This window comes from Oncorhynchus tshawytscha, linkage group LG09 (genome assembly GCF_018296145.1).
Source record: "Oncorhynchus tshawytscha isolate Ot180627B linkage group LG09, Otsh_v2.0, whole genome shotgun sequence".
NCBI lineage: Eukaryota > Metazoa > Chordata > Actinopteri > Salmoniformes > Salmonidae > Oncorhynchus > Oncorhynchus tshawytscha.
The window spans coordinates 14,832,605-14,848,511 of record NC_056437.1 but is presented as its reverse complement, the minus strand read 5'-3'; the positions used below and the strand labels follow the sequence as shown (position 1 = coordinate 14,848,511).

The window sequence follows — 15,907 nt, the reverse complement described above, 5'->3', positions numbered from 1 at the left end:
AGTGCCAGGGGTCTGTAGTCATTTCGGCAGGTTAACTTAGTGTTCTTGGGCACAGGGACCATGGTGTTCTACTTGAAACATGTTGGTATTACAGACTCAGACAGGGAGAGGTTGAAACTGTCAGTGAAGACACTTGCCAGTTGGTCAGCGTATGCTCAGAGTACACGTCCTGGAAATCTGCCTGGCCATGCGGCCTTGTGAATGTTGATCTGTTTAAAGGTCTTACTCACATCGTCTGCATAGAGCATGATCACACTGTCATCCGGAAAAGCTGATGCTCTCATGCATGTTTCAGTGTTACTTGCCTCGAAGTAAGCATGGAAGTTATCTAGTAGGCTCATGTCACTGGGCAGCTCTCAGCTGTGCTTCTCTTTGTAGTCAGTAATGGTTTGCAAGCCTGCTACATCCGACGAGCGTCGGAGCCGGTGTAGTACGATTCGATCTTAGTCCTGTATTGACGCTTTGCCTGTTTAAAGGTTCGTCGGAGGGCATAGCGAGATTTCTTATAAGCGTCCGGGTTAGAGTCCTGCTCCTTGAAAGCTGCAGCTCTACCCTTTAGCTCGCTGCGAATGTTGCCTGTAATCCATGGCTTCTGGTTGGGGTATGTATGTACAGTCACTGTGGGGACGACTTCACCGATGCACTTATTGATGAAGCCAGTGACTGATGTGGTGTACTCCTCAATGCCATTGACAGAATCCCGGAATATATTCCAGTCTGTGCTAGCAAAACAGTCCTGTAGTTTAGCATCTGCTTCATTTGACCACTTTTGTATAGACCAAGTCACTGGTGCTTCTTGCTTTAATTTTAGCTTGTAAGCAGGAATAAGGAGGATATAATTAATGGTCAGATTTGCCAAATGGAGGGCGAGGGAGAGCTTTGTACACGTCTCTTTGTGTGCAGTAAAGGTGGTCTAGAAATCTTTCCCTCTGGTTGCACATTTAACATCCCTGCATTAAAGTCCCCGGCCACTAGGAGTGGCGCCTCTGGATGAGTGTTTTCCTGTTTGCTTATGGCGGTACACAGCTCATTGAGTGTGGTTTTAGTGCCAACATCAGTCTGACAGTTACGAAAAATACAGATGAAAACTCTCTTGGTTAATAGTGTGGTCTACAGCTTATCATGAGATACTCTACCTCAGGCGAGCAAAACATTGAGACTTCCTTAGATATCGTGCACCAGCTGTTGTTTACAAATATACATAGGCCCCCGCCCCATGTCTAACCAGAGTCTAACAAATTCTTTGTCCAATTCGAGGTGAATAATCGCTGTTCTGATGTCCAGAAGCTCTTTGAAGTCATAAGAGATGGTAGCAGCAACATGATGTACAAAATGAGTTACAAACAATGCGAAAAAACAAACAAAATGGCACGGTTGGTTAAGAGCCAATGAAACAGCAGCCATCTTTCACAACAAGCTGTTCAGAAGGAGTGATAGGAGTGGGAAAAAGGTGCTCATGCAGTAATAAAATAAAAACGTCACTTCTCAAAGCCTACTTCTTAACTCGTAACCCTTCTTTTATTTTGATTTGGACACAAATGAAAATGTACCCATGTATTGATGTTTCAGCATTCTCTCAATTAAGAGTTCAGTGGATGAGTAATATCTACCATCTGAGTATGGATGAAGCCTGACCTGGAATATGAACCTAACTGAAGCTGGCTAGCTGTATAATATCCTGAGTAGATTTAGCTTGCTTCATAGTATACCACTCTGATCTTGTCCACATTCTGACTCTGCCCACATTTTCCCGAAATATGTCTACACATGGTATTAAAATGTGTCTCATACTCATACTCCACTGTGTCCGCATTGTGACCAGATTTCCTGGTTCATCCCTGTATGCAAATTATTTAGATATTCTTTTAAAATAAAATAAATAAATAAATAAATATTAAGACACATATTGATTCCATCAGTCAATAGTGCCACCTGTCAGTGATTTTAGAAAGTGGAATACCAGAGAAGTAGACCATGATTTCATACCCTTTAAATTGATGTCTAAAGTGCTGGAAAAGTGGTCAAAATTGCAGTTGTTTGTAAAAGGTTTGGGGGAAAAAAATGTTGATGCGGTTACTTAAACAGCTGTATCGTTAGATTAGAAGCAGATATTGTTGATCTGATTCGAATAGCAGAGAATAAAAGGAAAATTTCATACGCTCTAACTTTTTGTCTAATTTGTTGGGAAATTGGTAAAAATGTCAGTTATTTATAAAAAGATAGAGAAAATTATGGAATAAAACCGCAATATTTTGATTCGTATGTGTTATTTTTGTACAGATTTGATTATCAGAGACATAGAGGACCTTCCTATACTTTTTGTCTAACTGCTTGGGAAAGTGGTCAAAGTAGCTGATTCGTCTCAAATTTTGCATTGTTCACAGGGAATGGGAGTTGATGTCACAATGGGACCTTTAGAATGTTGAGGAAATCCCATGAAAGAGAATGAAGATGTACAAAAAAAGGACAAAAAGCTTAGGAATAAAATATATAAAAAAGTTGTATCAAGCACTCTGGTCCTGACCACTCTGCACGTTTTAAAGTTTGAATGATTTATCTAGCTTAAACAGTGTAAGAGGAGTAGTGTTCCAAATAATAACAATAAGAAGTATTAGACATGGGAAGAGCTTGATGCACCACACACACCACACACACACACACACACACACACACACACACACACACACACACACACACACACAAAGCTGAGGGTAGAGTCAGCGAACACTTCTCTGTTCAAGCAGCAAAAAGAAAATGCTGATCATCTGTTCTTATTTCTTTAGTATTCAGTGCACAGATTCCCCCCTCCTGTCTCTTATAACACACACACACACACACACAGACAACTTCACTGTGCATGGGGCCCTGTCTGAGTAGGGATGAGCATTTGACATTTTTTAATAGCATGATTTGTTTTGAATGGCCAGCACTGTAAACATAATACGTGTGAATTTATCTATATGCCAACAGATATGCCTAATTTATCATAACCATTACAGATAACAAATCTTAATAGCTAAATTGCCCCATATACACTACCGGTCAAAAGTTTTAGAACACCTTTTCATTCAATGGTTTTCTTTAGTTTTACTATTACATTGTAGAATAATAGTGAAGACTTCAAAACTATGTTATAACACATATGGAATCATGCAGTAACCAAAAAGCATATGTGGGAAATCCTTTAAGAATGTTGGAAAAGCATTCCAGGTGAAGCTGGTTGAGAGAATGCCAAGAGTGTGCAAAGCTGTCATCAAGGCAAAGTGTGGCTATTTGAAGAATCTCAAATACAAAATTAATTTTTATTTGTTTAACACTATTTTGGTTACCACATGATTCCATATGTGTTATTTCATAGTTTTGATGTCTTCACTATTAATCTACTATGTAGAAAATAGTAAAAAATAAAGAAAAACCCTTGAATGATTAGGTGTTCTAAAATTTTTGACCGGTAGTGTATAATGATATATACATAAAACAAGCAAGTGCCATTCCTTCTAGAGGTCGACCGATTATGATTTTTCAACGCCGATACCGATTATTGGAGGGCCGGAAAAGATTAAATTAAATTAAGAATAATTTAAATTAATCGGCCGATTTAAAAAATGTTTTGTAATAATGACAATTACAACAATACTGAATGAACACTTATTTTAACTTAATATAATACAGAAATACAATCAATTTAGCATCAAGTAAATAATGAAACATGTTCAATTTGGTTTAAATCATGCAAAAACAAAGTGTTGGAGAAGAAAGTAATGTGCAATATGTGCTATGTAAGAAAGCTAACGTTTCAGTTCCTTGCTCAGAACATGAGGACATATGAAAGCTGGTGGTTCCTTTTAACATGAGTCTTCAATATTCCCAGGTAAGAAGATTTAGGATGAAGTTATTATAGGAATTATAGGACTATTTCCCTCTATACCATTTGTATTTCATTAACCTTTGACTATTGGATGTTCTTATAGGCACTTTAGTATTGCCAGTGTAACAGTATAGCTTCCGTCCCTCTAGTTAGCTTGCGCTAACTAGCTAGCCATTTCACTTTGGTTACACCAGCCTCATCTCGTGAGTTGATAGGCTTGAAGTCGTAAACAGCACAATGCTTGACGCACAACAAAGAGCTGCTGGCAAAACGCACGAAAGTGCTGTTTTAATTCATGTTTACGCGCCTGCTTCTGCCTACCACCGCTCAGTCAGATACGTGTATGCTTGTATGCTCAGTCAGATTATATGCAACGCAGGACACGCTAGATAATATCTAGTAATATCATCAACCATGTGTAGTTAACTAGTGATTATGATTGATTATGTTTTTTATAAGATAAGTTTAATGCTAGCTAGCAACTTACTTTGGCTTACTGCATTCGCGTAATAGGCAGTCTCCTATTGGAGTGCAACGAGAGAGAGGCAGGTCGTTATTGCGTTGGACTAGTTAACTGTAAGGTTGGAAGATTGGATCCCCCGAGCTGACAAGGTGAAAATCTGTCGTTCTGCCAATAAACAAGGCAGTTAACCCACTGTTCCTAGGCCGTCATTGAAAATAAGAATGTGTTCTTAACTGACTTGCCTGGTTAAATAAAGGTATAAAAATATATATTATTATTTTTTATTTGTTTTTATTTTAAATCGGCGCCCAAAAATACCGATTTCCGATTGTTATGAAAACTTGAAATCGCTCTAATTAATCGGCCATTCCGATTAATCAGTCGACCTCTAATTCCTTCCACCTACCCAAGGATGTCAGTGTACTAACATTGGTTAACAACCTAACTGAGGAACTAAAACCCTAGATGCTGTTGAACCCATAAAAACTAAAAACATTTGTCATAAGAAACTAAACTATACAGAAAATAACTGATCCCTGAAGCAAGCTTCCAGAAAACGGAATTGGCGCTACACCAATCTGGAAGTCTTCCAACTAGCTTAGAAAGACAGTACCGTGCAGTATCAAAGAGCCCTCCCTCACTGCTGCTCGGTCATCCTATTTTTACAACTTAATTGAGGAGAATAAGAACAATCCAAAATGTATTTTTGATACTGTCGCAAAGTTAACTAAAAAGCAGCATTCCCCAAGAGAGGATGGCTTTCACCTCAGCAGTGATAAAATCATGAACTTCTTTGACGAAAAGATCATGATCATTAGAAAGCAAATTATCCTCTTTAAATCTGCGTATTTCTCCAAAGCTCAGTCGTCTTGAGTCTGCACAACACTGCCAGGACCTAGGATCAAGGGAGACACTCAAGTTTTTTAATAATGTATCTCTTGACACATTGATGAAAATAGTCATGGCCTCTAAACCTTCAAGCTGCATACTGGAGCCTATTCCAACTAATCTACTGAAAGAGATGTTTCCTGTGCTTGGCCCTCCTATGTTGAACATAATAAACGTCTCCCTATCCTCCGAATGTGTACCAAACTCACTAAAAGTGGCAGTAATAAAGCCTCTCTTGAAAAAGCCAAACCTTGACCCAGAAAATATTTGAAAAACTATTGGCCTGCATTGAATCTCCCATTCCGCTCAAAAAAAATGTAAAAGCTGTTGCGCAGCAACTCACTGCCTTCCTGAAGACAAACAATGCATATAAAACACTTCAGTCTGGTTTTAAACCATATCATAGCACTGAGACTGCACTCGTGAATGTGGTAAAGGACCTTTTAATTGGGATAGGGGGCAGCATTTTCACTTTTGGATGAATAGCGTGCCCAGAGTGAACTGCCTCCTACTCTGCCCCAGATGCTAATATATGCATATTATTATTAGTATTGGATAGAAAACACAATTTTCGAAAACGTTTTGAATGATGCCTGTGAGTATAACAGAACTCATATGGCAGGCGAAAACCTGAGAAAGATCCAACCAGGAAGTGGGACATCTGAGGTTTGTAGTTTTTCAAAGCTTGGCCTACCGAATACACATTGAGATATGGATAAAGTTGCACTTCCTACGGCTTCCACTAGATGTCAACAGTCTTTAGAAACTTGAAAGAGGATTCTACTATAAAGGAGAGTGCCTTGGTCTCATGACGTTCGCTCCCGACAGAGTTACCTCTCATTCCAGTGCATTTCTTCAGACAAAGGAATTCTCCGGTTGGAACATTGATGTTTACTGTTAAAAACATCCTAAAGATTGATTCCATACATCGTTTGACATGTTTCTAAAGGACTGTAACAACTTTTTGTCTGGGGGAAGTGCCTGTGCCTCATGAAGATGGATTACTGGGCTGAATACACGAACAACAAGTGGCTATTTGGACAAAAATTATGGACTTTATGGAACACATCAGTCATTTATTGTCGAACTGGGATTCCTGGGAGTGCCTTCTGATGAAGAACATCAAAGGTAAGTGAAAATTTATGTTGTTGTTTCTAACTTCTGTTGACTTCAAAATTGTGGATATTCCTCTGGTTGTTTTGGGTTCTGAGAGCCGTTCTCAGATTATGTTTTCCCGTAAAGTTTATTTGAAATCTGACACAGCGGTTGCATTAAGGAGAAGTCTATCTTTAATTATGTGAATAACAATTGTATCTTTTATCAATGTTATTATGAGTATTTCTGCAAAATCACCGGATGTTTTGGAATCAAAACATTACTGCACATAACGCGCCAATGTAAACTGAGATTTTTGGATATAAATATGCACATTATCGAACAAAACATACATGTATTATGTAACATGATGTCCTATGAGTGTCATCTGATGAAGATCATCAAAGGTTAGTGATTAATTTGATCTATATTTCTGCTTTTTGTGACTCCTCTCTTTGGCTGGAAAAATGGCTGTGTTTTTTTCACATAAACAAGATGTTTATCTTTCATTTGCTGTATTGGACTTGTTAATGTGTGAAAGTTACATATTTCTAAAAAATATTTTTGAATTTTGCACGCTGCCTTTTCAGTGGAATGTTGTGGAGGGGTTCCGCTAGCAGATCGCCTGCCCAAGAAAGGTTAATGGAGTCAGACCAAGGCTCTGCATCTGTCCTCCTGCTCCTAGACCTTAGTGCTGCTTTTGATACCATTGATCATCCACATTCTTTTGAAGAGATTGTAATTCCAAATAGGTCTACACGGACAAGTTCTGGCCTGGTTTAGATCTTATCTGTTGGAAAGATATCAGTTTGTCTCTGTGGATGGTTTGTCCTCTGACAAATAAACTGTACATTTGTGTTCCTCAAGGTTCCGTTTTAGGACCACTGTTGTTTTCACTATATATGTTACTTCTTGGTGATGTCATTCGGAAACATAATGTTAACTGCTATGCGGATGACACACAGCTGTACATTTCGATGAAACATGGTAAAGCCCCAAAATTGCCCTCCCTGGAAGCCTGTGTTTCAGACATAAGGAAGTGGATGGCGGCATTGCTTTGACTTTTAAACTCGGACAAAACAGAGATGCTAGGTCCCAAGAAACAAAGAAATCTTCTGTTGGATCTGACAATTAATCTTGATGGTTGTGCAGTTGTCTCAAATAAAATTGTGAAAGACCTCGGCGTTACTCTGGACCCTGATCTTTCTTTTGACAAACGTATCAAGTCTGTTTCAAGGACAGCTTTTTTCCATCTACGTGACATGGCAAAAATCTGAAACTTTCTGTCCAAAAATGATGCAGAAAAATGTATCCATTCTTTTGTGACTTCTAGATTAGACTACCGCAATGCTCTACATTCCGGCTACCCGGATAAATCACTAAATAAACTTCAGTTAGTGCTAAACATGGCTGCTAGAATCATGACTAGAACCAAAAAATGTGATTACATTTCTCCAGTGCTAGCCTCTCTACACTGGCTTCCTGTTAAGGCTAAGGCTGATTTCAAGGTTTTACAACTAACCTACAAAGCATTAAATGGGCTTACTCCTACCTATCTTTCAGATTTCGTCCTGCCATACATACCTACACATATGCTACCATCACAAGATGCAGGCCTCCTAATTGTCCCTAGAATTTATAAGCAAACAGCTGGAGGCAGGGCCTTCTCCTATAGAGCTCAATTTTTATGGAATGGTCTCCCTATCCATGTGAGAGACGCAGACTCGGTCTCGAACTTTAAGTCTTTATTGAAGACTCATCTCTTCAGTAGGTCCTATGACTGGGTGTAGTCTGGCCCAGGGGTGTGAAGGTGAGGCACTGAAAGGCATTGGAGCGAGAAACCGCCCTTGCTGTCTTTGCCTGGAAAACGGCACTGGAAAAATAACCCTAACCCTAACCCTCTCTCCACTGGGATTCTCTGCCACTAACCCTATTACGGGGGCTGAGTCACTGGCTTACTGGTGCTCTAGGAGAATCTAGGAGGGGTGCGTCACTTGAGTGAGTTGAGTCACTGACGTGATCTTCCTGTCCGGGTTGGCGCCCCCCTCAGGTTTGTACGGTGGAGGAGATATTCGTGGGCTATACTTGGCCTTGTCTCTGGGTAGTAAGTTGGTGGTTTGAGGATATCCCTGTAATGGTGTGGGGGCTGTGCTTTGGAAAAGTGGGTGGGGTTATATCCTGCCTGGTTAGCCCTATCCGGGGGTATCGTCGGACGGGGCCACAGTGTCTCCTGACCCCTCCTGTCTCAGCCTCCAGTATTTATGCTGCAATAGTTTTTTTCGGGGGCTAGGATCAGTCTGTTATATCTGGAGTATTTCTCCTGTCTTATCCGGTATCCTGGGTGAATTTAAGTATGCTCCCTCTAACTCTTTCTCTCTCTCTTCTCTCAGAGGACATGAGACCTAGGACCATGCCTCAGGACTACCTGGCCTGATGACTCATTGCTGTTCCCAGTCCACCTGGTCGTGCTGCTGCTCCAGTTTCAACTGTTCTGCCGGCGGCTATGAAACCCTGACCTGTTCACTGGACATGCTACCTTGTCCCGAACCTGCAGTTTTTGACTCTCTGTCTCTACTGCACCTGCTGTCTCTAACTCTGAATGAAAAGCCAACTGACAAAAGCCAACTGACATTTATTCCTGAGGTGCACCCTCTACAACCACTGTCATTATTATTATTTGACCCTGCTGGTCATCTATGAACATTTGAACATCTTGGCCATGTACTGTTATAATCTCCACCGGGGACATCCAGAAGAGGACTGGCCACCCCTCAGAGCCTGGTTCCTCTCTAGGTTTCTTCCTAGGTTCCTGCCTTTCTAGGGAGTTTTTCCTAGCTACCATGCTTCTACATCTGCATTGCTTGCTGTTCAGGGATTTAGGCAGGGTATCTGTACAACACTTTGTGACATCAGCTGATGTCAAAAGGGCTTTATAAATACATTTGAATGATTTAAAACGTATTTATTGAAACCGTAATATCAATTTGTTATATTATATACTGGAACACAAACGTCAAAATCTTCCACTCTATTACAGCTGACTTTATCCATTCTTTTACAAATGAAATCATCCACTTACAACCGAAAAACTCATATGAAAGCCCCCAGGGGCTCTCGGAGAGTGAGAATATGTGTAAAGTCTGGTATGATGAAAGCATATAAAATTGAAATTATCGATAAAGCCATAGAAGGAATTATTGGTTTGCACTTTGAACATAGGGTGTCAGATGATTGTTTTGTTGTGTTTTCATGCTATTTTCCACCTGAACAGGGGTAGATATGTATCCTCCTTCTATTGTCATTTGTTAAGTCAAGTATACCTACATACAGAAGCAGATGCTATTTACATATGTGGGGATCTTAACAGTCGAATTGGGAGGTTACATGACTATATACAGTTGAAGTCGGAAGTTTAAAAAATGTGTAGACCTCCACAAGTCTGGTTCATCCTTGGGAGCAATTTCCAAACGCCTGAAGGTACCACGTTCAAGTGTACAAACAATAGTACCCAAGTATAAACACCATGGGACCACGCAGCCGTCGTACCGCTCAGGAAGGAGATGCAATCTGTCTCTTAGAGATGAACGTACTCTGGTGCAAAAAGTGCAAATCAATCCCAGAACAGCAAAGGACCTTGTGAAGGTGCTGGAGGAAACAGGTACAAAAGTATCTATATCCACAGTAAAACGAGTCCTATATCAATATAACCTGAAAGGCCGCTCGGGCAAGGAAGAAGCCACTACTCCAAAACCACCATAAGAAAGCCAGACTACATTTTGCAACTGCACATAGGGACACATATCGTACATTTTGGAGAAATGTCCTCTTGTCTGATGAAACAAAAATAAAACTGTTTGGCCATAATGACCATCATTATGGTTGGAGGAAAAAGGGGGAGGCTTGCAAGCCGAAGAACACCCCCAACCGTGAAGCACGGGGGTGGCAGCATCATGTTGTGGTGGTGCTTTGCTACAGGAGGGACTGGTGCACTTCACAAAATAGATGGCATCATGAGGGTGGAAAATCCACATATATGTGGATATATGAAAGCAACATTTCAAGACATCAGTCAGGAAATTAAAGCTTGGTCGCAAATGGGTTTTCTAAATGAACAATGACCCCAAGCATACTTCCAAAGTTGTGGCAAAATGGCTTAAGGACAACAAAGTCAAGGTATTAGAGTGGTCATTACAAAGCCCTGACCTCAATCCTAAAGAACATTTGTGGGCAGACCTGAAAAAACATGTGCGAGCAAGGAGGCCTACAAACCTGACTCAGTTACACCAGCTCTGTCAGGAGGACTGGGCCAAAATTCACCCAACTTATTGTGGGAAGCTTGTAGAAGGCTACCCAAAATGTTTGACCCAAGTTAAACAAGTTAAAGGCAATGCTACCAAATACTAATTGAGTGTATGTAAACTTCTGACCCACTGGGAATGTGATGAAAGAAATTAAAAATGAAATAAATCATTCTCTCTATTACTCTGACATTTCACATTCTTACAATAAAGTGGTGATCCTAACTGACCTAAGACAGACCTAAGACAGACCTAAGACAGACCTAAGACAGGGAATTTTTAATAGGATTAAATGTCAGGAATTGTGAAATACTGAGTTCAAATGTATTTGGCTAAGGTGTATGTAAACTTCTGACTTCAACTGTACATGATATTGATGATATTACACCGAGTGTTGCTTTGGATGACTCTGTTAATCATCATGGAAACCCTATTAGAATTCCTTCGGGACTCTAAAATGTATATCATTAATGGAAGGATAATCCCCTTAAGAGATAACTTTACATCCATATCTGACAAAGGAACAGCTGTGGTGGACTATATAGTTACCTCCACAACTCTCTAGAAACGTTGGATTTTAAGGTGTTACCCTCTAAACAAATGGTGGAAGACTGTGGATAATGTTGGAAGACTGTGGATGTTTTAACTAAATTGGAGAAAAATGTACACTTCCTGATAATTCCCTTTTATTTATGATCTTTTCTGTTGGCCACAAAATTTCTCAACCAAATATAACTGTGCATCACTCAGGGCAAAATATACTGTACATACCCCACATAGGCCTACATTTAAGAAAACAAATTTGCCAAATGACCTCCTGTGTCCTGAAATGGCATGTAGAGCTCTGGTGGAACTCTGCAAAGATGCCAAGAAACCAAATTTGATTTAGATGTGTGGTATGAAAAATGTTGTGATGTCATATATTCTGAAATGGGAAAACAATTATGAAAATAGAAATACACTGCCAAGCCCAGGACATTTTACAAGCTGAATAAGGCTTGTTGGAATGATGAGTTAAGGGACCTATGGTCTATAATGTACTTATATTTACAGTGTAAAGGTAGGAATACAAGAGAACCGTGTAGGAAGGAGTTTTAGAACAAACAGCATGTGTTTGATAAAAGACTGCACCTATTCAAACTGAGATATCAGAGAAGGCAGTTATTACGCCATGAGGAGATACAGACAAGAAATCCTCAATCGTTTTGGAGGGACAATAAACAAGGTAGGACAAAAACTACATAAGAAAATTATAATGGAAGTCAGGGAAGAGCTAGAGGGGGCTGAACTCTGATGTTACACAGGTACTTAAAAGTGGGAGAAGGGGTTTGGTAGTTTGTTCTCAGGTAACAAAAAGTTAATTAAGGTGATTGACGCTGCAAAGTTTTAAAATACTCAAAATTAATTTACATCCTATATGATTTGCTCCAAATGAGTTTTGAGCACAGTATACTGCCATTCACTTGGTATAAGTCTATAGTGAATCCCATTCCCAAATCTTCAAAAAAAATCCTGAAAGTACCACTGAACTATAGAGGCGTATTTTATTAAGTTCGGTCTATAAATTATATTCATTCATCCTCAACAATAGGCTAATGACCTTTTTGGAGGATCAAAACATTCTGGTGTATGAACAAAATGTATTTCGTAAATCTGGAGCCTGTATAGATCATATCTTCTCGGTCTGTACAATAATCAGGAATAGATTACACAAAGAGAAGCCTACTTTTGCATGTTTCACTGATTTCCAGAAAGCTTTTGATTTTGTAAATAGGGATATTTTAGCCTATAGTTTGTTTAAGACAGGGGTTGATGGGAAATGTTATCTTACAAAGTAACAATTGCTTGTATGTGTGTTAATGAATATCGTACAGATTATCACAGACTTTGTTTGCTTTGTTTATAAATTATTTGACAAAATAAATTCAACAGTTAAATATTGGAGTAAGATATTATGATGAAATGCCAAGTACATTTTTATATGCTGGTTATATTATTTTGATGGCAGAAACTGAACAAGACCTGCAGAACATGTTATTATGTGCAGTCAATCGGTGTAAAAGATGGAGATTTTCATCCACTCTATTTCAGCTTACTTCATCCACCCTATTACAGTTGACTTCATCCACCCTATTACAGCTGATATCATCCACCTTATTACAGCTGATATCATCCACCCTATTACAGCTGACTTCATCCACTCTACTTATAGCTGAGCTCATCCACTCTATTACAGCCAACTTCATCCATTCTATTACAACTCACTTCATCCACTCTAATTACAGCTGACTTTATCGACTCTATTACAGTCGACTTCATCCATTCTACTTACAGCTGAGTTCCACCCGTATGAAGTCTTTGATGCCCAGGTTTTCCAGGAAGACTCCTGAAGCAGCAGTGGTTTTGAACAGGAAGGAGATGTCTGCACTCAGCTCTCCGTGGAACGTGGGGAAGTGCAGATATGACGTCTCTTTGTTGAAGAACGCTGCGTTCCAGAAGTTCTCTGAGGAAATGATGGAAATCAATACATTTACCATTTACATGTACATACATTTTGGTCGTTTAGCATACTCTTATCCAGAATGACTTAGTCAGTGCATTCAGCTAAGGTAAGTAAGACAACCACAAATCACATAGGTGCGACAACCATAACAAGGTGCTGATTGAGAAAAAGGGTGCTTATTGTAAACTAAGGTCTAAATAGACTGAGAACAAAATAAGATGTGGCTTCGAGAGTATATGTCCTCAACTTGTTTCGTTCTCAGTTCATAATAATGATCTGTTGATGAGACTGTCAGGCACATGAACAGGCCAACTGTTTCTTCTAATTCATCTTAATTATATTCCACCTCTGTTTCCCCCGTTTATGTCTAATTTACTAAGATAAATATTTCAGGTAACCAAGGATGCAATTAGGAATAAAAAAGAGATTGGGACTCTTGATTCATTATTGTCTGATTAACAACTACCTACCGCCATCAGCATAAGTGCATAAAAGAGAGAACATTGTTTTTGTAACCATTCTGCTAATGTGGTACAGATAATTAGGTTATGTGCATAATCAGAGTGATTAACATGATGATTGATGGAGAGGAAGAGAATGTTGCATTAGCATCAAACAGGTATGGGAAAAGAAATGACTGTGCTGAGGACTCAGAGTGTAACGCTCGTCTTCTTCTGGCGAGGAGTAAGAGATATCCGACCAATTTGCAGCATGGTAAGTGTCCATTTTAATACTGTATGTAAAACTGAACACTACAAAATACAAAATAACAAAGTGAAAGAACAAACGAAAATCGAAACAAACTAAACAGTCCCGTGTGGCACAAACACTAACACGGAAAAGAATCACCCACAACTCAAAAGTGAAACCAGGCTACCTAAGTATGGTTCTCAATCAGGGACAATGATATACAGCTGCCTCTGATTGAGAACCATACCAGGCCAAACACAGAAATCCCAAATCATAGAAAAAGGAACATAAACAACCCACCCAACTCACCTCCTGACCATACTAAACAAAGACATAACCTAAGAACTAAGGTCAGAAAGTGACACAGAGTAGGAGTAGCTTGTAAAGTCTACAGTGCTCAGGTCATTTATCTGCATTTGTTTGAATCACAGCCTGTGTGCATTGTAAATACTCCATGTCCATATAGAAATAATGGAGTGATAGATTGACTGATATATCAAAGCGAGCACACAGTACTCAGTAAAACCTAGTCAGTTTATTGAAGGAGGGTCATTAATGGATTACATAATGGACTGATTTAGTAGAACGATTAATTGACTTGATCCTTACTTTCTAACCCAGAGTAAGGCACTGTGTGCCAAAACTTTGGGTGATACCCAATAAATAATTGGGATTATAAAGGGTTCCAAAGGGTTCTTCGGCTGTACACATTGGTTTCAGGTAGAACCATTTTGGGTTCCATATAGAAGCCTCTGTGGAAAGGGTGAATAAGCTGAATAAACCGTTTAGGTTCTAGATACAGTAGCACTTTTTTCTAAGAATGTAGATCGAGTGTGAGACTATCTTTACAATGTCATAATTTGATACTTACTGTCGCCATGACACTTGAGTGGTCCGACTTTATAGGCTGCCTCTGATCCAGGTCTCTGTAGATCCCCAACAACCACCCATCTGACCGGCAGATTCTCCTTATGGGTGAGCAGACCAGAGTCAGTCGCCCTGGGTTACATAAAACAGAGGAGGGATGCATTAAAACAACAGCGGAACAAAGGACCAGATCAAAATCAGTGTATATTGGCCTATGTTGCTTTCTTCAATTGATCCTAATTAACAGCCATCCTGAGTATTTGATTGTTGGTTAGTTTATGAAGCACAGTAACGGTAGGTTGTCTTTGTGTCTGGATTCACAGTGTGACAGTAATAGCAGGCAGCTGGTCTGGTTGCTCTTGATAATCTCTCTAATATGTATAGCTATCGATGAGAGACATGGTATAGGGTGGAGGTGTATAGCTTCGGTTCTCCAGAGCTAACAGGATACACCATTTGTTGCATTTCAATGGCAAGTTGATTACTTGGGCTAGGTGTGTGGAATCTATAGCCAATCAATATGAGAGAGAGTGAAAGCGAGAAGCAGGATGGGAGCCTTCGAGAACTGGAGTTGTGCACTGCTGGTGTTGTAAGAAATACACATACAGAGATGTAGGATGAATGTTATTTTTATACAATAGAGTTGTAAGTACAGTATACTTCTGCTGCATCTTTGGAGATGTAGGCATTTGACTCATACTCCTAGAATTAGAACCATTCCTTCTGGACAGCTACTTCCTGTTCTGATTATTGCTTAATCAAATACCACTAGGGCACAAACAATCACAACAGGAAATAGAAAAGAAAATTGTGCCGATTTTAACAACCTCCATCCAGATGATGTTTACTCTAGCTGATGTTTATGTTCTTGTAGTCGTATTACTGTTGTGGGGGCTATAAAAATTTCATGAAAACAAATACAAATGCCGGTGAGAGAACAAGGCCCTTTCTGAATATGATAAAAAAAATTGAAAGGTGAATCTCAGTCAGTAGAGAATCACACTGTGGGTTTGAGTACAGCAGATGGTATACTATAGCATGTTGGGGCAGAGATCCAAACATTACATAGGGAAGGGTGGACAAAAAGGAGCTGAAGAGTAGTGGGGATTGGTGTTCAGAAGATGAGGAAGAAAGAAGAAGTATATATAGAGAGAGATTTTTAACCTTTATTTAACCAGGCAAGTCAGTTAAAGAACAAATTCTTAATTTCAATGACAGCCTAGGAACAGTGGGTT

The 15,907-nt window shown here is 39.5% G+C and overlaps 1 protein-coding gene across 3 annotated transcripts in view; it reads right to left on the bottom strand.

The window, feature by feature from the left end:
- cntnap3 (contactin associated protein family member 3) overlaps positions 1 to 15,907 on the bottom strand; it is a 193,204-nt gene that overhangs the window by 57,278 nt on the left and 120,019 nt on the right. For all 3 annotated transcript variants that reach the window (XM_042326590.1, XM_042326591.1, XM_024430942.2), the window contains exons 15-16: positions 14,677 to 14,804; positions 12,945 to 13,115 (exon numbers count right to left, since the gene is read on the bottom strand). In XM_042326590.1, the coding sequence (XP_042182524.1) occupies positions 12,945 to 13,115; positions 14,677 to 14,804 (299 nt within the window). The remainder of the gene's footprint in view (positions 1 to 12,944; positions 13,116 to 14,676; positions 14,805 to 15,907) is intronic.